The following is a 26,107-nucleotide window of genomic DNA, read 5'->3' as shown; positions in this document are numbered from 1 at the left end:
CTGTAATTTTGTATCTGAGATTATTTGCCTTGGGCCTGAAGAATGCTCATTAGTATTTCATTTTTTGTGGTTTTGCTGGCTATGAATTCTCTCAGTTATTGTCTAAAATGTCTGTATTTTATTTTATTTTATTTTAAAGATTTTATTTTTTTCCTTTTTCTCCCCAAAGCCCCCCGGTACATAGTTGTGTATTCTTCGTTGTGGGTTCTTCTAGTTGTGGCATGTGGGACGCTGCCTCAGCGTGGTCTGACGAGCAGTGCCATGTCCGCGCCCAGGATTCGAAGCAACGAAACACTGGGCCACCTGCAGCGGAGCGCGCGAACTTAACCACTCGGCCACGGGGCCAGCCCCTAAAATGTCTTTATTTTATCTTGTTTTTTGGTAGAAAAGTATCAACATTGTCAGTTATTGCATTTTTTTCTTTCAGCAGTTTAAAGATGCCCTTCCACTCTCTTCTGGCTTTCATCATTTTTGTTGAAAATTAATTCTTCTTTCAAATACTAACTACTTTCAAGGTCATTGTTTTACTCGGTACTTTTGAGTAGTTTCTTTTAAACTATTGCTTGATATTCATAGAGATTCTTGAATTTACAACTTAATATCTCTCATCAGGTTAGAAAATTCTTGGCCATTATGTTTTTCAGTGTTACTTTGCCCTATTTCCTATTCTGTCTGCTCCAGTTGGGAGCTCCAATTGTCTGAGCCTCCAATTACACGCACGTAAGGTCTATCTCATATGTCTTATGCTTTTTAAAATATCTTACTATCCCACTCACCCCTCCCTTCCAAGAGACTTCATTCTGGCAAATTTCTAGTCATCTTTCAGTTCATTAATCTTTTCTTCCACTGTGTCTATTCTGCTGTTAAACATAGGTATCAAGTTTTCAATGCCAGGTATTGTATTTTTCTCTTCTAGAATTTTTGTTTATTTTTTTGTTGAGGAGGATTTACCTTAAACTAGCATCTGCTGCCAATCTTCCTCTTTTTGTATGTGGGTCACTGCCACAGCTTGGCCACTGATGAGTGGTGTAGGTCTGCGTCCAGGAACTGAACCTGGGCCGCCAAAGTGGAGCGCCCCAAACTTAACCACTAAGCCACTGGGGCTGACCCTCTTCTGGAATTTATATTTGGCTTGTGTGTGTGTGTGTGTGGATTCCAACTTTGGAGTCAAATTTTCTGTCTCTGTTTTCTTAAGTATATTACGACAGCTATTTGAAAGGCTATGTTTGATAACTGAAAATTCTAAATCACTAGTGAGTGTTTTTATTGTCAATTTTTCTCCTTTTAGTTTTAAGTGATTTGGAATAGTTGCCTAGAATATTTTGTAATATTTACTTGAATACCAGACAGTGTGATTATGCCTGAAAGATAAAGTAGTATAGAATGATTGCTCCTCTCACTGTGTTTCTTTCTTTTTTGGATCTTGGACCTTCGAGTCTTGGGTGCTTTAGCTGCTCTCCTGTGTCTTAGAATTGCACTTTTTGAAGTTTAATCCAGTTTTTTTTATTATTATTATTCCCAGTAGGAAAGTTGATCTTATACAAACTAGTCTGCCTTAGCTGAAATTAAATTTAGCCCTTCTCCCCCATTTTCTCTGATATGAATTGTCTAGATTATTACAGGTTATTTTCTGTCAGATCAGTTTGGGTCCTAGCCGTGAAGGCCCTCATGAAAAGTTTTGCCGTTTAATGTGTCTTTTGAAACAATGGTGAAAAATGTGTGCAGTCCCCTTTTGAGGTAATGTGATCTATAGAGCTACTCATATATTACTTGTGTATAGTAACAAGAAGCACAAAGTCATGCTTAAAATTCACCTATCAAGTTGACCTTTAACATTTGCTTTATTTGGAGATTCCTTTTTTTGCCTTCGTTCTTTCTTTTTATTATTATTATTATTATGTAATGGTATATATGTCTTTCGTCATATAGTTTCTATCAAGGTTCTCCCTATACATGTACTTGGACAATTGAAGCTTTTAAACTTGTTAATTCTTAATTACTCCTTAATTTTAGATTAAATTGAAAACTGTTACTCTCAACCAACTTTATTCAGAGTTGCCAACATTAATTCTTCTACAAAATTCTTGTTCTTATGGTCTTTCTTTATATACCACTTTTATTACACATATTTTTCATCATTTCTCTGTGAACTTCTCACGTCAGGTGTTCTAGAAAATTTAGCACAGCCTGAATGATGAACTTTGTGTTGATTGATGTTCCTGGTGAACAGAATTTTCAGCAAGTCTTGCCTTGGCAGTCAGACGAACTTCTGAATTCCTTTGTAATTTGAAACCCTTCTGATTGGATATAGTAGATTTGTAGTTAATAATGTTCTCTTTTTCTTATACTAAGAATATTCATGTGTCAGTGAATGGTATAAACCCTTCCCTTCAGTCTTTTGCAAATATACGACAAAATGTTATCTTTCTACATAATCTTAGGGGAATATTTACAACCTGATTCAAGTTGAGTGTATTTGTGGGAAAACAGAGTATAAATCAGTGTTTTTCGCAAAGAACCCAGCCACTTTTCCTATCATATTGCTTGTGTTCTATCTCATCTACTCATGAGTCAAAGCATCAAAAAATTTAATAGACTATTAAAACTCAAATCAAATCATTTAATCCAGCTCACCAGTAAAATACAGCTATGAGAGAAATTAATACCTAATTGAAATACAAGGGTAAATGGATATTGCCATCTTTTTGTCACCTTTCTACAATGCCATATCCTTCATAAAATTACGCTTGAATTGCGTTTTAGAGTTGCACTGACAAGAAATTATCCAGGGCCATTTATGCAAACCAAGAGAAGGATTTTTTATTCCTCAATTATCTGACCCTATAATTCTGTGATATGTAGCAGAATATTAATGAAAAATTGTAGAATTGGTATTTTTGGTATACTTTTATTTAATCCAGTTTTACAATCTCTTATCTGTAATTCTAAAATCCTTAAAAGTCCTAAAATGTTCACATTTGTAAAAAACTCATTTAGAATTAAAACCTGGTCTGAACTGATGTGCAGATATTTATAGTGTTTATTTGTATCAATGTAAATTCTCATTTGTTTTACTGAAGAAATATTCATGTGTCTGAGAATGCAGTTCCACCCCAAACCCTCTTGACAGTATCCTATTACCTTCCTAAAATGCTAAAAGTTGGAATTCTGAAACATATATGGCCCAGGGATTTAAAACGAGAAATTGTGTGTCTCTAGTATTTTGCAGTTAGTTTTGATACTTACATCATAAATATGTCCAGCTGTCTTCTGTTGCAGCAGATTGTGAACAAATTTTAACATTTGACCCTACAGTGTGCTATATAATTTATTGAATAATCAAGGCTGTGTCATTTTGTGGAAGCTAAACTGATACAAACTATCAGATGTGGTAATCTCTAGTTTCAGTGCTAGTGTAAAACTGGTAAAATAATAGTTACAAGAAAAAAATACAACCGCAACTAATTTTAATTGTGTCAGGCTGTGTGCATTCAATAATTTAATCTTCAGAACTCCCTTAAAATGCAAGTACAAATATTAGCACTATTTTGTAAGTGAGGAACTGAAGTTTAGAAAGATTAGCAACTTGCTTGTGATCACAGAACAAGGGCAGAGCCAGGGCACAAACGTAAGTCTGTTAGTGTCCCCAGCCCATGCTCGTCACACCTCTGCTGTCATATTGTATTATATCCTCTTTAAGTAATCATATAAGACATTTAATAAATACAGAATGCAATTTCACGATCAATTCTTGATTATCTTCATGTCGATTATCTACAGGAAAAGCTGCTAATGGCAAATCGACTTCCTTTGTCATCCAGCATGTGTCTGGGATACCCCCCTTCTGCTGTCAGTTGGCTTGTGCTCAAGAAATGCAAATGAATTTTAATATGAGCCTGAGAAAAAGAATATAATTATGGCAGTAAATCTGCTGGAATCATATAATGAATTTAAAACCCAACATAAATGCTTTTTGGATTATCTGTCATTTGGGATTACTTGTACTGCGATCCCTTGTAAGACTGTAGATAACTGAACGTTGGCTGTTTTACTGCAACTGAAAGCAGTGATGCTAAGAAGAGAATGAACCATGTAAATGTGAGCTTGCTTATTTATTTAATAGTTAATTTGAGATTTCATCACGGGCATCATTTAAATCCAAAAAACACAGAGTAACTTTATCTCATAGGATCAAAGAAGTGATTAATGTGCCTGATTCTTTTTTCTTATTTATTCAGTAATAAATAATTGAATAATGTACAGTTGTTTTCTTTGAGGTATTATAAGGAAAACTAATAAAGGAAAACAACCCTGCTAGTATATGTTTGTGAAGTCCATGAAAGCTGTTACTTTTTGACCCTTTCTTCTTTATTAAAAATTATAGTCTTCTTTAAATTGCACGAAATAAAAGGAGACTGTTTTATGGCAGTAATTTCTGTCTCTCCTAATCTCCTGTAGGCATACATTATAGAGTCAATCATAGGAGTCAATATTGCATTACAGTTGAGGCCATGGGTTTTGTTGTCAGAGATCACTAAAAGTTGTGTCTTGACGTTGCCGCTTACCACCTGTAGAGCCATTGGCACATTTTATAACCGCTCCAAGTCTCTGTTTCCTGTCTGTAAAATGTGATTAATAATAGTTTCCTGTATTGGGATGTTGTGAGGATTAAATGAGTCCACTTTAATGCGTGTACATATGTCTCTAAGTGTTAGATATACATGCTTTAAGCTTTTATATGTGGTAAAGATGATTCAGGTTTGATGTCTAGATTTAGCTGGCAGTAGCCATCCTCTGGGCTGATATCCAGAATCCCTAGAGGAAAGGCAGATGCTTAATGGAGTTGGGAATCGTCAACCGTGCTTGTGACTTGAGCTCTCTGACCCAACCCCAGCCCCCCTTGACTTTTACAAAAAACAGGTATATCTGCACTCTTCTGTTCATGCACTTAAGCACAAGTATGAAAACTAAACAATAAATACTTACAAGATGGACACATATGAACAGACACACACAATACACACATCTGCATATATAAATGCCTCATTAATTTTTGTGCATGTTCTCACTCCTCCTATAGTTTTTAAGTAGACTGTATGCTAAGAAGTCACAGGACTCTCAACATGCTAACTAGCATTCATCCCAATACATAAACCATCCCACATACCCACAGAGATGTACGTACTCATGTTTGGAGTGTGTGGATTTGTTACATGATTATCCCGTATGGAAGAAATTGAGGAGGAAAAAATGAGAGGAAAACAAAAGAATCTAAAAAAGTTTAGAAAAGAGAGGAAAGCAGGATGGTAGAGGAAAAGAGATGGTAGCAGAAGGATGCTAGCTTAGTGCAAGGTTTCTCAACTGCGGCAGTATTGACCTTTGGTCTTTGTTGTGGAGACTTGTCTGATCGCCCCTGCCCTGAGTTGTGATATCAGATATGTAGGTAAAACTGGAGACCCTGGAATGGAGGTAGGCAAAAGTTCTAGTCAAATAAAATTAGCATAAAGGAGCTGAGCACAGTAAGCAATCAGGGGAAGAGGAGAGAAAGGGAGGCAGAATAAAATCTATGGAAAGCATGCGGTAGAGTTTGGAGGGAAGGAGGGAAATGAGTTTCCTGGTACAGGGCATCCCCACCCAAGGGATTAAAGTAGCATTTATTATTTGTTACCATGGGCTGGAAAATTAACAGGGATCAGACACTTACATTTATCGTATCTAATTATAAGATTTGTAATATCCCTTCTATGTATTATTTCCCAATTGACAGAAAAAATACATACAGAATCATAACTAACTTCGGGGACTTTGATAGATATTAAAACTAAATTTTGGAACAAGAGAGAACATTATCTTTTAACTTTCTATTACTGAGAATACTCAGTAATTCTATCTATGCATTTTCTGTTTATTTAAAAAAAACAAAAGGGATGTACTTACTAACAAAAATACAAAATGTAACTCGTACATTACGTTTTAGGCCCTTTGGAAATGTTCTATACTCTCTTCTTTTAAAAATTATTTTTTAATATATTGAAACTAGTCACAAAGTGCTATAGTGAGAGGAATTAATAAAAATGGCAATTAAGGGCTAGCCCCAGTGGCCTAGTGGTTAAGTTTGGTGTGCTTTGCCTCAGCAGCCCAAGTTCGGTTTCTGGGCACAGACCTACACCGCTCATCTATCAGTGGCCGTGCTGTGATGGTGGCTCACTACAAAAAACAGAGGAAGATTGGTGACAGATGTTAGCTCAGAGCAAATCTTCCTCAGCAAAAAGAGGATGATTGGCAACAGATGTTAGCTCAGGGTGAATCTTCCTCAGCAAAAATAAAATAAAATGACAATTAATAAATTCTTTTTTTAGTGAAAATGAGCTGATGGAAACTTCAACTCTAATTTTTATATGTTATAATTAAGTTAATAAGTATATTTTTTGTTTTTAGGTTCAGACATGGGGTAATTTCATAGATTTATTTGATTTCAGAGTTAATCAGGGCATTAGAGAGCAATTAGAGCTTTACTAATGAGTTTTAATTAAGTGCTTACTTTGTACCGGGGACTGTGATAGGTGCTGGCCTATGAAAGAACCAGATAACAATGGTGTCTTCAGTGGCTCTCAGCTTCCTTAGGGAAGGACACAAACCTCAGAGCGCTTTGGAAGCACAGGAGAGTGGTGTCTAACTCAAGACAAGTGAAATCTGTAAGGCTGGAGTTGATAAGAGACACTTGAGTGTGCAAAAGCATAATCAGGTCATTTTCAATTAGAAAAGAGATGGTGAGTGAACTGGTCATGTAAGATAGAGCTTAAACTAGAGTTCAGACAAGTCCCTTTTTACAAATCTGCATTGCCTCTCACTTCTTGTTCCATTTACAAAAGTTACACTTTATTACACTATTTTTATCAAAAGACTTGCGTCATTGGTTAAAAATAAGACAATGTATGTTTTTTTCATTTCTGAGTGTTTGGCTTAAAAGAAAAGGAACAAAAGAAGTTAACTAAGTGGTAAGCTGATATTTCCACTTAGATTTGTAATTGTACCGCTCACAAATCTAATTAGGCTTTTGTTTTTTTCCATTTTATTCTCCCATCTTTTTTCATTTCTTTCAAACTTATATTCACAAAATGTGGGATGTTATGCGTAAATTAAGAATGATTTTTCTCATTGCTGTTAGCTAAAGCTTAATGTGAGAACAAAAAGAAATTAAAGAAATCGACATCATGATGTGGGTCACCTATACCTGCCTCATGCCATTAAGTCTGTATGTTGCTGGATAGAGCAGGGAAGGGAGTGGGTGCTTAGAAGACAGCTGCTCAGGCGGTGCTCATTTTTATACTCTCTTCAGTTGGCTATTGCCAAATACTAATTTCGCATGAACTGCATGAAAAAGATTTCTCAAATAAGGACATGAGCTCCCACTGTCCCAGGGCTGATAAGAGCGTGGGGGAATAAGTTCAGTCTTAGGAATCACTCTTAGGTTTGCATCACAGACCCACATTACACTGTGGCCCCGGACAATTCTTCCACCTTCTGTGAGACTGTTTCTCTTCATTTATAACACTAGAGGAGAAATTTCTACCAGATAATGTTGTAGTAAACATGAAGTATAACCATCTATTTTTCCTGCATTTTTAATAATCTTTATTATTTAATTATTAGTAATTAAGTATTTAATTTATGATTGTAAAGTCTCTATAATACTTATTTGTATGCAGACTTATTTTGTGTGTACACTCTGAAGAAGTTCAATTAAAGAGCACAATTTTGTTTCCTCAAATTCATTTTTAATGCCCTCCATTTTTTACAGCACGGGGTTGAAACGTTCCCCATTGCTTATACGTTGCATGTCTTCTGAATGCAGTTCACTAAAAAAGTGATGAAATTCTCGTTAATTCTCTACAGAGGGAAAAAGAAAGACTTGTTTCTGGGGGAGGGGGGCGTTAAAACCCTTCTGTAGAATCCTCGCATTTATCATAGTACTGTGCTGATTCTGCGCTAATGTTCACTAAATACTTAGTGAGTGAAAGCTTTTCATCACAAACATGAAAAGTTTTGTAGTACCTATACACTGTTATATAATCATTTGCATTAGTTTGTCAAGTATGAAGATGTTTTCCCTGTAAACTGTAATGCAGCAGCTTGGGGTTTCCAGAAAAATCTGTAATTTTAACCCACTGGGGTTACTGAAATTGCATGTCAATTATATTTAGCTCTTTTCTTTAATTTCCAGTTATATGGGTAGATACATTAATTTCTGTAGAATAACCATGCCACCAATCTAAAACTGATAGTAGTAACACCGTTGGCAAACTGCACTTTTAATATAATTTTTTGTTTTCTTCTAATAACGGTGTAGTATAGTAATGTTCTTCTAATAACATGGTTTACTAGAATCTAGGAAAAGCCAGATTAAAAATTATAAATGCCTCTGTTCCCTTTTTAGATTTTTCGTTAAAATATATTTTATATATCATATTTTTATCTCTCTGAAAATATAACACTTCTTTTTATTTTAAAAGTAGCACAAATTCACTGTAGAAGATATGGAAAACTTAGGAAAAAAGTAAAAAAGAAAATATAGACCGCCCACAAATTCACCAGATGGGGAAACCATTATAACATTCTGGAGTAGTTCCTCTACCCTTTTTTCTTATTTTCATATATAAATAAAAATATTTGGGGGGGGAGGCCAAAATTAAGTTCATTCTTTATGTGCAGTTTTATATTTAAATATGTTTTAACTTAACATTGTATAGATGGTATTTCTCATGCTGTTGAGTATTACTTCTCAAACTTGCCTGATCTTTGGAATCACGTTGTGATGCTTTTTAAATCATTGGTGCCTAAATCATATCCCAGACCTACTGCATCTCTGGCCTGAAACTTTAAAATGTTTCACGGATGATTCTAGTTCATAGCTAGGGTTAAGACCATTGTTCCAAACTTTATTCTGTTTTTTTAAGCCCACTTGGTTGTTTCTAATGTTTACTACTCCTATAAATAAGGCAAAGTTAAATATTTTGGGGTACATCTTTGTCAGAATCCCAAATTGCCATCTATGTCTAAATGTGAGTCCCTACATTAGGTTATCCTCTATTTTCCCAGGAGGAAATTTTTGTAACCAACTTGAATATATAAACTCATAGATAGTTCAGCTTTAATAGTTAAAATATTTTGATAGATTACACAACAAATTCAAAATCACGTTTTGTATAAAATAGTGTATACATTTTAAAATGGTAAATTTTTCCAGACTCTCAAATTTTATGATGTTATTTCATTCAGTGTATTCATATGCAACTTCAACGTCAATGTCTGTCCTCACTTTTTAAGTCATCTAATAGAGTTTTCTGGAACACGTCATCTCAATTCTTGTCTAATTTGCTTGACAATGATGATTTAAAGCCTCCTGAAGTGCTTATTTGCGTGATATTGAAATAATTGGTAAATATATAATCTCTCTAACAGAATGACTGTCTTTTGAAAGCTTCTTCACAGTGCCAGCACTTGAAATTGTGAGGTTATTCCGCAGGAATCATGACTAAATCTGTGTTAACATTCCTTGGCTCCTTTTTTTTTTTATTAAGATTATGATAGTTAACAACCTTGTGAAATTACAGTTGTACATTGTTATTATTAATGTTGTAGGTACACCACTTCACCCTTAGTGCCCTCCCCCCTTGGCTCCTTTTTTTTTTTAAGCATATTCTCTTTGGTGATTTCGTAGAGCCAACACTGGTATTGACTGAGGATGTCATTTCCAAACATTGTTTTGTTTTTCAGAATAAAATAATTAGGAATTGACTTTGAATGGACCCTGAATGTAAAGTCACTCCCTGCCTGCTTGAGAGGGTGTGTGTTGTGGGTATTCGTGTACATATATAAGGAGAGGGGAGAGAGGGAAGAAGAGAGGGGGCGTGGCAGTGGCCTAGATTCTTAAAAATGTAATTATTGGTTTTCAGGTATTTTACGGTTCTTAAGACATAGTTTAACAGCATTCCTAAAAGTGTGTACCCATTAACATTGCTATCCTGCAGCATGATTGTGTCCATTTTACTACGTTATTGTCAGCATTACTATTATCATGTAAAAAAATCCTTATTTCTCATAAATAAGCATCCCAGCCGAGAGGAGTACTGAGCCGAACTTTCCCCTGTCGTTGTAAGTTACACCCACTGAGCAGGGGTCCTGCCTGGCCAGCAGCTTCTCTTTTTCAGTCGCATCAGTTGTGCTCCTTTCTGCTCTCCAGTTTCTGCCTCTGCCATCCCTTAGGCTCCAGGCTGCCCCTTCTCGCCTTCTCATATGCCAGTCTTGATGGGTCAAATCAACAGAGACTTGATTTGTACAGTTCATTTTCCAAATAAATGTGTTTATTATGTACACCTGTGTGTGCCCTGTGGCCATCACAGTTAAAAAGGGGCCCACTTTAAAACACCGTCAGACAGTTTTGCCCTCTGAGATCCTCAGAAAAACCTGCTGGAATCTATACTTCATTTACCAGGGAGCCAAAAACCCAGGCTTTTAAAAATGTTGGTTTGCATGAGGACATTTCACTAATTTTTTAGTGAGCTGAGATGGAATTAAATCTACGGCTCATGATATCCTGGGGCATTTAAACACTATTGCTTTTCTAGTAGAGCCACTTTCCGCCTCTGATACCAGGGATAGGTGGGAAAAGAGACGTTTCTCTCAACTTTGCCGTTAGTCTTGTTTTGGCTTGGGTGTCAAACTCTCTTGAAAGGCATTTTCTATGAGAAGAGAAACATATAGAGGCTTTTCTTAACTACTTGCTTGCTTTAAATATGCCAAAAGTAAAACCTACATTTTGCAAATATACCTCCCTTTACATATTATTGCTTTTTATGTTTGTAATGTGTTAGGGTTTCCAAATGTATCATCTGGCTATCTCAACCTCTCTGAGATCAAGTTTTCTTGTCTCTGAAATTTGATATATTCTACTGTGAATGTATCATTATCAAAATAACTTAGAGAGAAAACTCAGAAATACCATAAAGGTGAACGTTTTATGAAATCGAAAGCAGTCTATCTAATAACAAAGAAGATTAACCTGTTTGAGAATGGTAAACACTATTGCATATTTTAAAATATGCAACTAGCACAAAACATTTGCCTAAGGTACTTCAGTGAGGCAATGGCCTAGGATGAAGATGTAATGACCCTTTTCTTGTTTTTTTCTTTTTTTTTGTACTGAGGAAGATTTACCCTGAGCTAACATCCACTGCCAGTCTTCCTCTTTTTGTATGTGAGCCACCACAACAGCATGGCCAGTGAGAGACAAGTGGTGTAGGTCTGCACTCAGGAGCAGAGCACACCCAGCTTAACCCCTTGGCCACTGGGGCTGGCCTGCAAATGAACTTTTTACCTCTAAAAGTCTGTAAGACATGTTTTTCATCTCATGTATAGTGAAACTTTAATATTTTAAATCACTTGCTGAATAATAATAATTTAAAACCAAAAGAACAAAAAAATTTCCTGTCATGAGGTAGAAAAGATAAGCCTGTAACAGTTCTCTCTTTTTTTTAGATTTACAAGTGTTGTGGTAATAGGTTTGGATTAATTGTGAAGAATGGTAGACAAAATAATAGACAATTGAATCTCATTAACAGCATTAATGTTGAATTGAATTTTTAAAAAATAATTAGAGGAATTTATCTTTGTGGTACTGATTTAGACTTAAAGAATTAGGCTCACATGTGAGGGGATGCACTATAATTAGTGTTCGGGTGGTGAACATGATGTAATGTACACAGAATTCGAAATAAGATGTACATCCGAAAAAAATAAAAATTAAAATAAAATAAATAAATCTATTAAAAAAATAAGAATAATTTGGCAGATTCTACCTAAGCATTCCATATTCCCACCTCCTGCTCAATTTCCTGTTATTAAAATCTTGTGGTAGTGCAGTACATTTGTACACTTAATGATTTAATTAACTTATATTCACACCTTATTATTTCATTAAGGTTTACTCTTTGTGTTGTACAGTTCTGTGGGTTTTGACAAATGCATAGCGAAGTATCCACCATTGCAGTAACATACTGAAGAATTTGACTGCCCTAAAAATGCCCTGCGCTTCACTTACTCATTCCTCCCCTCCCGTCCTCCAAGCCCCTGGCAACCACTGATCTTTTTACTGTCTCTGTAGTTTTGCTTTTTCCAAAGTCTCATATAGTTGACATAAAACTTATTTTATTTATTTATTTGTTTTTTTGGTGAGGAAGATTCGCCCCTTTCTCTTTGGGGGGTGTGTGTGTGTGTGTGTGTGTGTGGTTTTTTTTTTTTTTTTTTGCTTGAGGAAGATTAGCTCTGAGCTAAAATATGTGCAAATCCTCCTCTGTTTTGTATGTGGGATGCCTCCACAGCATGGCTGATGAGTGGTGTAGGTCAACACCCAGGATCTGAACCCGCAAACCCAGGTCGCTGAAGTGAAGTGCATGGAACTTTCACTACTTGGCCACAGGGCCAGCCCCACATAAATCTTATTTTTAAGACATATTTTCATGCTTTGTGAGGTTCAGTTTAAAAGTAATTGTAAGAGAATAGGAACAAAACTATCCTAGACTTCCTTTTGTGACATTTGGTTTAGTGACATTACTTCCTTATGTCATTTGTTCAGGTTAATAGGACTTAAGTGAATTAATATCTTGAGGACAATGTTCTAATCTAGCAAATGTGATGAGTATTCACTGATTATGTGGTGAAATAAAATATTTATTTGCTAAATGTTTATATATTTACATATAACGTATAATACATTATGTTCATGTCCAAACGTGTTTGTCAGTCTTCATTGTTTAGGAATGTCTGTTATTTACTTTAAAAATGCATGAACAGAATGCCGTCTATCCTCCACCACCCTAGAGGAGAATCTTTCTCGCCTGACACTGCCCCGACTTCACAGCACACACATGCCAAACCAGAGTTGCAGATTTGCAGTCAACTGTTAACATAGATTCTGATTCCTTTGAGTAAATATTATGACTCATGAAAGCCAGGGAAATAAATAGGTCATGGAAAAACAAAATATCTAGGAAATAAGGGAAATACGGTGTAAATTTAAATATGTGTATGGAGCCCTTTTTAAAGGCTAGCATTTTCAGTTCAAATGTGAAAGCATAAAAACAAATGTAGAAGGACAGAGAGTCCATGACATTACACACATGTTCTGAATTTTCTTAAGGAGTTAATCATCTCTCAAACTAACACTTGAGATGAAACAGTTGCATTAAATATTCACTCAAATGCCTTCCCCTTACATGCAATAGATAACTCATTCAGTACTTTTGAAACCAAGTTCCAGATTGTCACTGTAGGATATTTCTCCTTGTTTCCTTTTATTCTCTCATCTGTACTTTCAGAGGAACTACAATTTGTTTCTCCTTTCTTTGGTTTTCTTTGCTGTAATTTTTTTCTTGGTTTCTTTTATCAAGTCACGCTTTCACGGCATTTAAGAGTTTGCCCTTGAACATGTAGAGTCAAGAAAATTCACTGGGCTGAAAGCAAGGTGAATGATGACCATCAGGGCACACGCAAGACGATTCTTGAAAAACAGACTTTTCTTTTTAGTACAATAAAACAGTAGAGAGGAAAGTGATCTGCATACTCTATTCGCAATGTTCTTTTTGGTGATTTTTACACTTAGAACAAAAATGGCCAGATTTAGCAGGTTGCTTGCTTTAAGTTTGGTGCTCATGTTTTTAAAATTTCATTTACCATTGAGGAAAACTAAGGCATGAAAACTAAGGCAAGTACCTACTGTGAACTTCATTTAAAAAAAGGAATTCAGCACTTTAATGAAAGTGTTGGTCTCAAGCCCTTGAGTTGATTCCGACAGTGTATAGCAGAGCGGAGCCGCGTGCAGTCTTTTTGCACCATCTTCTCATCTTCTGGCACTGTATCAGACAGTGCTCCACTGCTGTTCATAGAGATTTCACGGCCAATTTTTTTCAAAAGTGGGTGACCAGGTCCTTCTTCCTAGTCTTAGTCTAGAAGCTCTGCTGAAACCTTTGCATCATGGGTGACCCTGCTGGTATTTGAAATATCGGTGGCACAGCTTTCAGCATCACAACAACATGAAACTGCCACAGTCTGACAAGCGACACTTGGGTGGTGTGGTTCTCTGACCAGGACATGAACCCAGGCCACGGCAGTGAGAGCACCGAATCTCAACCACTAGACCACTGTCGCTGGCTCAATTAAAATATACTTGCATTGAAAATAATGCAGTATAACTTAAAGGCTCCAATAAGCACAGGGAGGGAGTCACAGATTTAGTTTAATTCCTTTTTTACATGAGTGCAGAGTAAACTTCTCTAAGCACCTCCCGTGAAGAGTACATGCTCAATTAATCACCAAGTCAGACAGTGCAACTTATATAAGCTAATTTTCTACTGAGACACAGGAAGCGAATAATGCCCTGCTGTTTCATCCCATGAGAAGACTGTTAAAGAATGGCCAAGGTACCAAAACAATTATTTATATATTTATATATTATTGTCATAATCGATACAAACTGAACTATGGATTGATATAGGTTATTTATATTGTGGAATTAAGAAATCAGACCAATCAATTAAAACATATTCCATCAATTATTACATGATCATCCTGTGGGTCAATCTAATTAAGCTGAAAAATACGGAAAATAAAGTTCAGAAACCATCTTCTATATTTTAAGAGAAAATGTGTCTAAGTCATATGCAGACCCTAAAAATACCCACAATATTTCAACTGGTTCAGCTACTTTTGTACTATAGACGTCGGTTTGGTTGTTTAGCAAACACTCTACCTCCACGGTGGCTGTGTTTATGTGACTATGCATCAGAATGTATCTTATGCTGAGTTCAGTGAGTCAAGTCCCTTCTGAGAGTTTTCCTAACAGATTAGGTTGTGTTTGGAATTTTTAGTTCTAACAGGGGAAGCTCACTTGCTTCTCTCCCACGTTTCTGTTTCACTTAAAAGTACTTAATTCTCTTAATTCAATCTGTGCAACAATTCTATAGTTTTGGAATTAATATTTCTCTCTTATAGGTGGATAAACTCAGACCTAGAGAATTTTAATGACGATACCAAAATTGCACAGCTGATAAGTGACAGTGTAGGTCATGAATTCAAGTTTTTTCTGTCCAAATCAAATTTTCTTTCTATAATAATCACACAATAGGCCATGAAGCAAAGATTCTTGTAACAGTTAAGCCACGAGCTATGTAATATTGGGCAAGTCACTTTATAATCCTTTCTAAAAACTGCCATGAGATTATTTCTCGAAAAATTAATAAAATTAAACGTAATTTGTTTTAAAACAAGATAGATGGATGAATCGGTGAATGGAGAGATGGTTGGATGGATAGTTGGGGTCATCTTGTTTGTGTCTGTGGGTGCATGTGTGTGTGTGCACAGGTGCCACATCTCTCAAAATGCCTGGGTCCATTAAAGATGAAACAGAAAGCATAGAAATCTTGGATAACATCCAGGAGAATATTACCCAAGTGGTCTTCAACCATGACTACCCGTAAGAATCTCTGGAGAGCTTTCCAGACATAGGATGGTGTCCAGATATTTTTTTTTTCTTTTTTTTAAGATTACCAGGTGATTAAAATATATGACCATTAAGTATTAAAAATGCTTTTTATTGGCTGGCAGATCATAATAAGATTCAGCTGATAGGAATGGCTGACTGTGGGAAACGCATCTAGTACTCTGGGTACTAACACATAGGAGGTTTTGAATTCATTTTTTACATTCATTCAACAAAATACCTGAAAGTGAAGTTACCTTTTAAAAAGTTCATTCAGGAAAAAGATGATCTGATTAGGAAAGCTCACATGTAATGCCCAGATCACTGAAAGGAATATGTTTGCTAGGATAGTATTTGTAATATTTTATTGATTGGACTATTATGAATAAAACTGACTTTCAAACTTTTGAAGAAAATGATAATATGTGATGACATATTCCTGTTTATGTTTATCTTTAGATTTTCACATACACATTTTTTATTAAACAAACTGTTGTATTTACCTTGCTGCACTTTTGTGTGTATTTATGCAATTATTTCTTAAGACATTTTATGAAAAAAATTATTGTGGAACCTTTCGAGGGATATTATATAATCTTTTGGAAAAGGAAATTACTCTCAGCAAAAATTCAGCTGAAGTCACCAGTCCCGAGCAAAGATCTTTTTTTTTTTTGATTGGCACCTGAGCTAACAACTGTTGCCAATCTTCTTTTTTTTTCTTTCTGCTTTTTCTCCCCAAATCCACCCAGTACATAGTTGCATATTTTAGTTGTGGGTCCTTCTAGTTGTGGCATATGGGATACCACCTCAGCATGGCCTGATGAGCAGTGCCATGTCCATGCCCAGGATCTGAACCAGAGAAACCCTGGGCCTCCGAATCGGAGCGTGTGAACCCAACCACTCGGCCACAGGACCTACCCCCAAGCAAAAATCTTGATAGGCTTTTATTTAAAACAAACAACCAACAATGCTTAGTTGAGTTTGCTATGAGGAGTCCCTCAGTTTTGTATCAAGAATTGAGTAGTTGGTAACCAAGGGTAAAATTTTAATATAGAATCCTTTGTTCTTTTTTCAGAAGTTTCACTTCCCCATCATGCTTAAAACATATAACTTTTCTTTATTATTTCTATTTTTTCCAGTGTCCCTACCTCTTAAAGGCTGTTTCCTAGTAACATACTCATATCTTCTCCTATTTTCTCAAGTACTTGTAGTTATTTTATTTAATTTCTCCTATTTGGTGTTTTCCTTTGGTTTCTCGCAGCTGTGGTTCTCTCTCTTGGCTGTCTCTTGCATGCCCGGCGCCTCCCTACAGCTCCACATTGATGGATTCATACCTTAGAACCAATGCATTTCAATTTTCCACTTTCTATAAGTAAAGAAATGAATTCCTAAGGTAATTTCAGGATCAAGAATACACTATAACTGTTTTGACGCCATATTTATGCAGTACCGCTGGCTTTACATATATGTATGTGCAGCCTGAAGCTGGAATTATGGATGGCTTTACCTGCCACATTATCACAGTAGAAGAGATTAGTATGTGAAGATATAATGTTATATCAACACTGTAAAGAGATGAATGGTACAATAAGGATGTTGTCCTCTTTATACTGATGAGGCATTATTCTTGGACATGCTGGCTGCATTTCAACTGTTACATATGGAAAAGGAACCAACATGTGCCTCTGTGATGTTTACGCTTATAAATTCATGTGAAATATGTCCAAGGTTCCAAATAAGATATGTCTTTGGTCCAAAGGTTTGGGTTATCCTTCTTTATTCTTATGAGCATTTTCTGTATTTTGGTTTGAGCTCATGCAAAAGCTATGTAATTCTCAAGTATTTGAAAGTTCCTAGGGGCTCTTAATATTTGATCTTCATAGTTTTGTAGTATATACAACAGAATTATAAGAGGCATACTCTTTTCTTGCTGTAAAACAGCTTAAGGAATAAATATTTTTCTTAGTGAGGGATTAAGCAGGTACCTACAAAAGGTGACGCCTGTTCATAAGCTAGAGAAGTCTGAGCAGTTTGCAAAGCTCAGTGAAGCTTGATACCTCAGAAGCCATCGCTTTACAAATAAGCTCCATATTTACTACCTCCTGTATTGTCATAGTCTGTGCTGAAGTAGTCTTTCATTTACGTTATGAAATGTTTCTACAGTGATGAATCACACCTTAGCCCTTGGTTTGTAAACATATGTAGGAACCTTCTCTCTATGTAAATAGTTAGGAAGAGAAAAACTTTCAAAATTAGAATTTTTGATATGCCTAATACAGTAAAAGGAGAAACTAATCAAGACTATATTTGAAGTCAAACAGTTTTTGATAATATGTGCCTAGTGATGTATTTTATAATTTTAATGACCAACCAATTGGTATGTTTTATGAAAGCAGCCTCAACAAATAATTTCTTTATGGGTATAACATAATATAAGAAACATCTTACATTGTTCTACAAAGAAATTAAATGATAATGCTGGGAACCAGTTGAAACGCTATCTTAGAAGAGTAAATAATGCTAATAACTTTTTGTGTAAGTAGTTCAGTTTATGGTGTTTGTTGTTTTCTTTTGCTTTTTAATGTCTGAGAAGAATAAAAAACTTATTTCTCAATTTCAGCACATAAAATGCAATCTTATTTAGAATTTCATACAGAAGATATTTTGGATGGTTCATTTTTATGTTTTCTAATTCTTATCTTTTCGTGGGTAAGTAACCATGTTAACTTAGAGTCAGAAGAAAAACCCAATAAAAATCAGCCCATTTTCCTTTTTAAAGTTCATCTGGTACCATTGTTGACTTATTTTCTTTCTTTCATCATTGTTGTTGAATAAAATTCCCTTGTATGACTGCCTATTGTGTATTTTGAATGGAGCTGTAATTTATATTCTATGAAGAAGGTCTTAAGAAACATGTTTTGTTCCTTTAAGTGTATGTTCAAGTTTGGGGGGGAATAGCAAACCAAAATCTTTTATTAAACAAAGAATGAAATGAACCAATTTAGTATAATTTTAGATATTGTTGTTCTGATACCATAATGAAGCTGAAAAAGGGTTTTTTAGTCTTCATATAATAGAACAATAATGTCCGTGTTAGCCTGGTCAAATGAGATGTAGCCAAAATAATCTGTTATAGTCTGATTCTCTCTGTTAAGGCTAGACTGACACATGCTAATAGAATTCTTGGGTCATTTTGGGCCTTGGAAGTAGGCATTCAAGAAATATTTGTTGAATTTATGAGTGAGTAAGTGTAAGAATAAAATATAGTCATGCCCAGAAATAACATATGAACCCATTAGTTTGGGTAGAATCTTAGCGTCTTCATTATTATTACAATTAAATTTTGCTCGTTAAAACTTAAAAGAACAAAAATTAACTTGGACACAATTATTATCATTATCTTAAACAAAACAGTCACAGACAATTTAAATTTTCCAAATACATTTTCTCTAAAATTATTATTTCCTAAAATGTCTATTGTAGTTCTATATGTTGAGAAAACGTTGTCATACGAAGAGTTAAGTTGTAATCCACTTATTAGACACGATTTGTATTGAATCATTTAGTAATCAGATGTGGGAGGTTGGAAAACCTTAGGCCCCTTTTTATTGCCCATAATGAGAATGATATGATAGCTCTTGCACCAAATGTGAAAGGTGAAATGTCCCAGTGAGTTTTCCTAGTATGTTCCCAGATAATATTATGCTTCCACATTATGATAGTGTTGAGTAAAAGTTAGAATCATGAAATTGTGGAATTTTAGAGCTTGAATGAACATTTAAGGTTATCTAATCAAAATTCCCATTAATTTGTAACTGAGGAAACTGAGACTCATAAATTCAGTGATGGATCAAACCAACAAAATGAATGTTTTTAATTAAATAAGTTGGATTTAGAGCTTTAAGTAGCTAATGCTTTGCTTTCCAACTTGTCTTTTAGAAGATTTTATGTAAAACTGCTGTTCATTGTTAGGTTCCCGTGGCCTCTTTCTCCTTCATAGAACACTTATTTCACTGGATTTTAACAGTTTTATCTGTCTCTCTCAATAGGATGAAAATGTCTGTATGACAGAGGCCTTCTCTTACTCTGTTTTGTACTTTTGTATTCTCAGCTTTAATTATGATGACTGTTACAGAACAGTCCTTCCAATATTTGGAGAAAGAATTAATGTTCCACAGCAATAAGAGAAAAATTTTTAACATTCAAGTGATAAATCATGTATCTATTAAAATGTATGACTAACAAATACAAATATATGTTCCATTTTTCTCCCCACAGTCTCCAAACGTCCACAACTACCCCGATATGGAAGCTGTTCCCTTGTTGCTAAATAATGTGAAAGGGGAGCCCCCGGAGGACTCATTATCTGTAGATCACTTCCAAACACAAACTGAGCCAGTGGACTTGTCAATCAACAAAGCCAGGACATCCCCCACAGCCGTTTCATCCTCCCCAGTTTCCATGACAGCGTCTGCCTCCTCACCTTCTTCAACTTCAACCTCTTCATCGTCTTCTAGTCGTCCAGCCTCATCCCCAACTGTTATAACATCGGTATCTTCAGCATCATCCTCGTCAACAGTATTAACTCCAGGGCCCCTTGTTGCCTCTGCATCTGGTGTGGGAGGCCAGCAGTTTTTGCACATTATCCATCCTGTACCGCCTTCAAGTCCCATGAATTTACAGTCTAACAAACTGAGTCATGTTCACCGCATCCCCGTGGTGGTACAGTCGGTGCCTGTTGTCTACACAGCTGTGCGGTCACCTGGAAATGTGAACAACACTATTGTAGTGCCGCTTTTGGAGGATGGGAGAAGCCATGGCAAAGGTAAGGGACACAGGCGAAGCCTTGATTTATTTCAGCACTAGAGGTAACTATTCTTTTATTCAGTGTGTAGACCCTAAATCACTACATCCAAAGAAGTTCTGTGCACAACATCACAGAGACACCAGCTGATTGCTATTGAGTAGAACACAGTTTAGTAGGAACCAACCTCATGTTTATATAGGTATATGAGTCAGTATTAGTCTGTATTTTTATGTATCAAGTTATTTAATGTCAGAATTCAGATATCTAAATTTGCAGAATAATGTTTACTTTCAAATACTCAGATGGGAAGGACAATCTGTAGTTAGTGTACCTGCTTGTAAAGTATAAATGCATAAATCCCTCATAGCAATGATCCATTGTGAGGTTTTTAAAAGTGAATCAGGATGTTTCTTCTTTCACTTGTTCAGACTGTAACTATTTGGATGACAATGATATAAAAGGCCATGAAGTTGTAGTGCTTGGAATCTGATCATTCACTTTTGAGTAACTTGTCAATTAAGTTGCCATTAAAATAATTTTAAAGTTAGGTGTTTTACTCGAAAGTCTCATGTAGCTTGAGTTCTTATCTTTGTATAAGTCTAAGTTATTATCATTTTAAATGACAGGATGACTCAGTATGATGGAAATATTTCAACATGCAATATTAATATTCCCTTCTAGGGTTTAGAAGGCAGGAAGATACTTTATTTTATGATGGTATTTAATAATACCTACTTACTTAATTATGTACGATAGTTATGCAGCTGATCATGAAGTTATTATCGAAGTTCTTTTTTCTCTTTCCTATTTTTACTAGAATGAATTATAATAGTATCATACTGTCAACTTTTTTCTTCCCTTCCCATGAATCTAAAAAAAAGTCACTCTCCTATGGAAATGTAAAATGCCTATGATCATTGATTTATTCCCTTTTAAGCTGAGTTCAATGTGTGTATTTTGTCTTCAGAGCCTAGAAATGTTGATGGATTAAGACTTATGTTGTATTACTTTTTGCTTTGATACCATATTACTACTGAGGCCCATAATTAAAATATGATTGACGAATACATAAAACATTCTCATAAAATGCTAGTAAACGTGGTTGTTTTGGTTCTTGTATAATAAGGTAGGCTTCGATGCATAGGAATAACATCTGATTGTGAACTTAGAGAAATTTTTGCAAACATACCCTATAAAATTGTGCATTCACCTTTGGCAAGTTATTGTTTTATCTGCATTGAGGTTCTTCACAGCGCATGAAATAAATTTCACCTTCCCAGTTTTACCAAGTGAAAATCTCATGACTTATTACAGTAATCAGAGATTTTAGACTGCAAACTTGAGATTCAGGCCCTCTGTGCTTACCTGACAACCTCTCTTTTGTGTGCTGTTATGAGCAAAGGCCAGGAGCTAATTCCACCACCCTCTTCATGAGTAAGTAGAAGAGGGAGTAGGGAGGCTTTCATGGATTTTACTTGAGCTTAACCCTCTCATGTGACTGACACTTCTGATCGAGATGAGCTCGTTGATTTGAATAATAACAACATGACTGAAGGCCACATCAAGTATCTATTTGCTTTTGTAATTTACAGATTGGCCTATACGTTTTTTAAGAATTGGGAATTAACAAGTAGTAAAATTCAACCTTGCATATTACATTATTTTATATATGTGTGTATACCATAGAATCCAGTCTTCATATGATACCACTTAAGGGAAATGTTGCTTTTATTATGAAGTTGCTTGATAAGGATCTTAACATTGTTCGTGACCTTTTCTTTTTTTTTTTGCAATTTTTATGCACTATTGAAGGAAATGAAAGAGAGGTCTCTTTTATTTTCCATTATCATTTTATAGGAGAGGGTTATTTCTATTTAAAGTCTATATTATATAATGTATACTGCTGAAATTTAATTCTCTAGAAAATATATCTCTGCAGAAGAACTTTGTTAAGACTTGTGCTGTATGTTTGTTAGTTTCATGCAATGTTTTTTACTCAGTAGTTTTCTCATCACAAGAATAAAAATTTAGGGGCTGGCCTGGTGGCGCAGCGGTTAAGTGTGCATGTTCCGCTTTGGTGGCCTGGGGTTCACTGGTTTGGATCCCGGGTGCGGACATGGCACCACTTGGCAAGCCATGCTGTGGTAGGCATCCTACATATAAAAAGTAGAGGAAGATGGGCATGGATGTTAGCTCAGAGCCAGTCTTTCTCAGCAAAAACGGGAAGATTGGCAGCAGATGTTAGCTCAGGGCTAATCTTCCTTAAAAAAAAAAAAGAATAAAAATTTATATAATTGTAAACATACTGGACTGTGATGTGGACATTAGGAGCATGAGATTGGGGATCAAGAATGGATGAGTTAGAATCCTAGTTCTCTCATTTATGGCTTTGGACTTGGGAAAGGTATTAATTTCGCTAATCTTCATTTCCTTTGTTATGGTAATAAGAACATGATTTATCTTTGAAGATTATTGGGAAGATTAATTAAGAGCTTATGTGTCAATGTCTAGCATTGATCAATATCAAATGTTTGCAATTATTTATCATTATTATCTTCCCCTAAAAATACCTGAAGCAACAATGTTCAGAAATGTTTTCTCTGTCCTGTGAAAACAGAAAGTTGGAGGGAAAAAAACTTACTGAATTTAAAAATGAAAAACTGCTCCCAAGAAGTTGGTATAGAATATGCTTGTCGGGGCCAGCCCGGTGGTGTGGTGATGAAGTTCATGCACTCCACTTCAGCAGCCCAGGTTCACCGGTTTGAATCCCAGGCGCAGACCTATGCACCACCTTGCAAGCCACTCTGTGTTAGGAGTCCCACATATAAAGTAGAGGAAGATGGGCATGGATGTTAGCTCAGGGTCAGTCTTCCTCAGCAAAAAGAGGAGGGTTGGCAGGGGATGTTAGCTCAGGGCTAATCTTCCTCAAAAAAAAGAAATGCTTCTCAAAGATGATACTATAACATATTATAAGGGATGAGAGTTTAATATGAGAAATTGTCTGGAAACATTCCATATTTTCTCTTTTTATTAGTCTGTATTGTTTTTATAATCACCATATTCTACAAATATTGCTATAGCATTTTATGTTTTTTTTTGTTGTTTAACTGATTAATTAGTTGATGGTAAAAATGTCTACTGAAGGAGGGCTGCCTACCTCACAGAATGAGTAGAGGAAAGGGCATTTCAGTAATGTTCAGGTTTTTATTTTGCAGATATCCAGTGGGCAGGGGGCCAGGATGAAATGACTGAGTGATAAAGGGAGCCCCTGTTTTCATTCCTGCTTAGGACTTGTGTATCTGGTATGGATGAGCAAAAGAAAGGGCAGTAGTGGATTTGGATTTTCAAAATGCTACTGATAAAAATATAAAACTAACTCACGTAAATGTAAATGACTATACTGGCTAATTACTATTGAAGTTGATATAACATATCTGGTCTCTGGTAGAGAAATAAATTACCTTATATGTCACATTACACCAAGAACTGTGAATGTACACATCCGTGTCTAAGATAAAGTGTCATGTGAATTGAGTCATTTGTCCATTCAAGTATTTATTGAGTATCTATCAGGTAACAGGCTATTTATTGGCGCCGTGAATATAGTGTTGAACAAAACAGATGCTATTTCTGTCTCAGAGTGTTTATATTCTACTGGGAGATATTGACATTAAACAATTAACTAATAATTGTGGACAAACTTGGATTAAAACATAGACCAGCCATGGATTTGCCCAGGGGAGAGAATGTAGTTATAATTGCAGATAGAGAAAGTTGTACTTGAGAAAAGTGTTTTCACAGAAGGTGTTACATATGGTCAGAAGAAATGTTTTTACTGTGCTGCTCAGAAGGAGATGGTTGGGGTTTGGGGATGTGGTAGAATGAAACGTCCACATGGGTGTGCCTGGCTAACAGCAGAGGATTGAGAAAGCTGTCTAAGGAGGATAGAACCTCAGCACATCCAAGTATTTAAAGAATTTTGATCTAAAGGAATGACAAGTTGTTAGCTAGCCCAGGGCACCGAGATATCTCAGTTGGGCCTTGAATGAAATACATGAGGTGAAGAAAAACAGCGTGATATTCTGGAAGGTACCATAAACAAACACACTAGAGCTATGAGAGAGAGGGTGTCTGAGAAAGTCTCCTGAGGAAGACATTTTTCCTCTTGATACCAGAAGGACAAGTAGCAGTTAGCCTCCAAAGTGGTCATGCTGAGAGGTGGAGGGCTGTGCATGGAGAGGGAACAGCCTATGGACTGATCTGGCCCCGCGTTTTGTTACTACGTAATCTGAGACGTGTTATTTATAAACAAGACCCTCAAGGGATTATTTGACCTCAGAAAGGAATTTCAGTCCAGCCTGGGGAAGTTTTTGGTAGATTTCTCAGGAGATTTTCATTGGGTTTTACAGATACTTAGTAGCAGAAAAGCATAGAGGGCCATAACAAATTATAAGCAAAGTTGTTCTTGGTTCGTTGTGGCCTTGATGGAAGAGTGGGTGTGTTTAGGATTCTTTTTCCTTCCTTCTGATCCTGCTAGTGAGGTAAGAGGAAGAATGTTAAAGGGAATGCACGTGAAGAAGGTGTTTCATGGAAGGAGTCATCAGTTGTAGCAAAAGCTGCTTAAGGGGCCAAATAAAATAAGGACTGAGAATTGAGCATTTGGCGAGAGAGTAGAGGTCATTGGTGACACTGACAGTGTGTCAGTGGAGTGGTAGGGATAAAGGACTTACTGAAGTGAGTTCGTGTTCACATGAGGGGTGAGGGAGAGGAGACGAAGCCAAGACAGCTCTTAGGAGGAGTTTTGCTGGAAAGAGTTGTAGAGAAATGGAATGATAGCTGGAGAGGCTTTTAAGCTCTCAAGGGAGGGATTTTAAAAGAGAGAGATAATACAGCATATTTGTATTCTGTCAAGAATAATCCAGTAGATAGTTGAAAATGGATAATTCTAGAGAGGAAGAATTATAGAAGCAAAGTCCTTAATTGCATGTTAGCTGCTTATATTATACTGTGGAAGTAACCTGCATCTCGCAGTAATTAACCCAAATTCTGAAGTCAATTTATTAGATTGACAAAATACTTAGGAAAAAAGATACGTAGTGGAAAATGAAAGGAAGTGCAAACATAGAAGATAGTGATCTAAGATAGACAATGAAAAGCAAAAAATAAAAGTTCAGTAAAATTTGAGTTCCATTGAGAATTGTAAGAACGATACTAGAATTAATATAAAGATAAGATCAAACATTTCTCATTCACCACCTAGTGGAATGTACAGAATAATTCAAAACAAAAGATGAGCCCAGTATAATTTGTGTATTTGTGGTTTAAAGACATTTTTTACATTGGAGTATTAAAATAGATATTGCATTTTAGAAATTCAAAATACTTAAGGGGCAATACCAAGTCTGTGAAAATCCAACTAAAGAGCTAAAAAAAATAGACTTATCTCCTCCCTCCCATACCTGAGCTGATTCTTTCTCCATGTACCTGACGGAACAAGTAATATCACGTTGATGCCCAGGAATGAGGCTCCAGCTAGGGCGTATTTGATCGATGGCTTTAGACTGAAAAGCCCAGGGCAGCCAGGTGGGCTTTTCACTATTGCCCAGTTTTCTTCCCCGACCACTATCCCATTCTTCTTTATTAGTTTATATAGATGGTCTGTTATTTCTCCCACCTTTCTCTGTTATTGTCTTCTCCTTAGTCACCCAAACCCGTCAAATGTCCACATGACTGCAATAAAACAGATTGCCTAGAGGAAAGAGTTC

At 35.9% G+C, this 26,107-nt stretch overlaps 1 protein-coding gene across 7 annotated transcripts in view; it reads left to right on the top strand.

Moving 5' to 3' along the window:
• KLF12 (KLF transcription factor 12) overlaps window positions 1-26,107 on the top strand; it is a 582,757-nt gene that overhangs the window by 425,220 nt on the left and 131,430 nt on the right. For all 7 annotated transcript variants that reach the window (XM_070578452.1, XM_008534682.2, XM_070578455.1 and 4 more), the window contains one exon: window positions 19,814-20,360. In XM_070578452.1, the coding sequence (XP_070434553.1) occupies window positions 19,814-20,360 (547 nt within the window). The remainder of the gene's footprint in view (window positions 1-19,813; window positions 20,361-26,107) is intronic.

The sequence above is a fragment of the Equus przewalskii genome, chromosome 16 (genome assembly GCF_037783145.1).
Source record: "Equus przewalskii isolate Varuska chromosome 16, EquPr2, whole genome shotgun sequence".
Lineage (NCBI taxonomy): Eukaryota > Metazoa > Chordata > Mammalia > Perissodactyla > Equidae > Equus > Equus przewalskii.
Note: the sequence above shows the minus strand (reverse complement) of the source record. Positions and strands in the feature narration are given on the sequence as shown.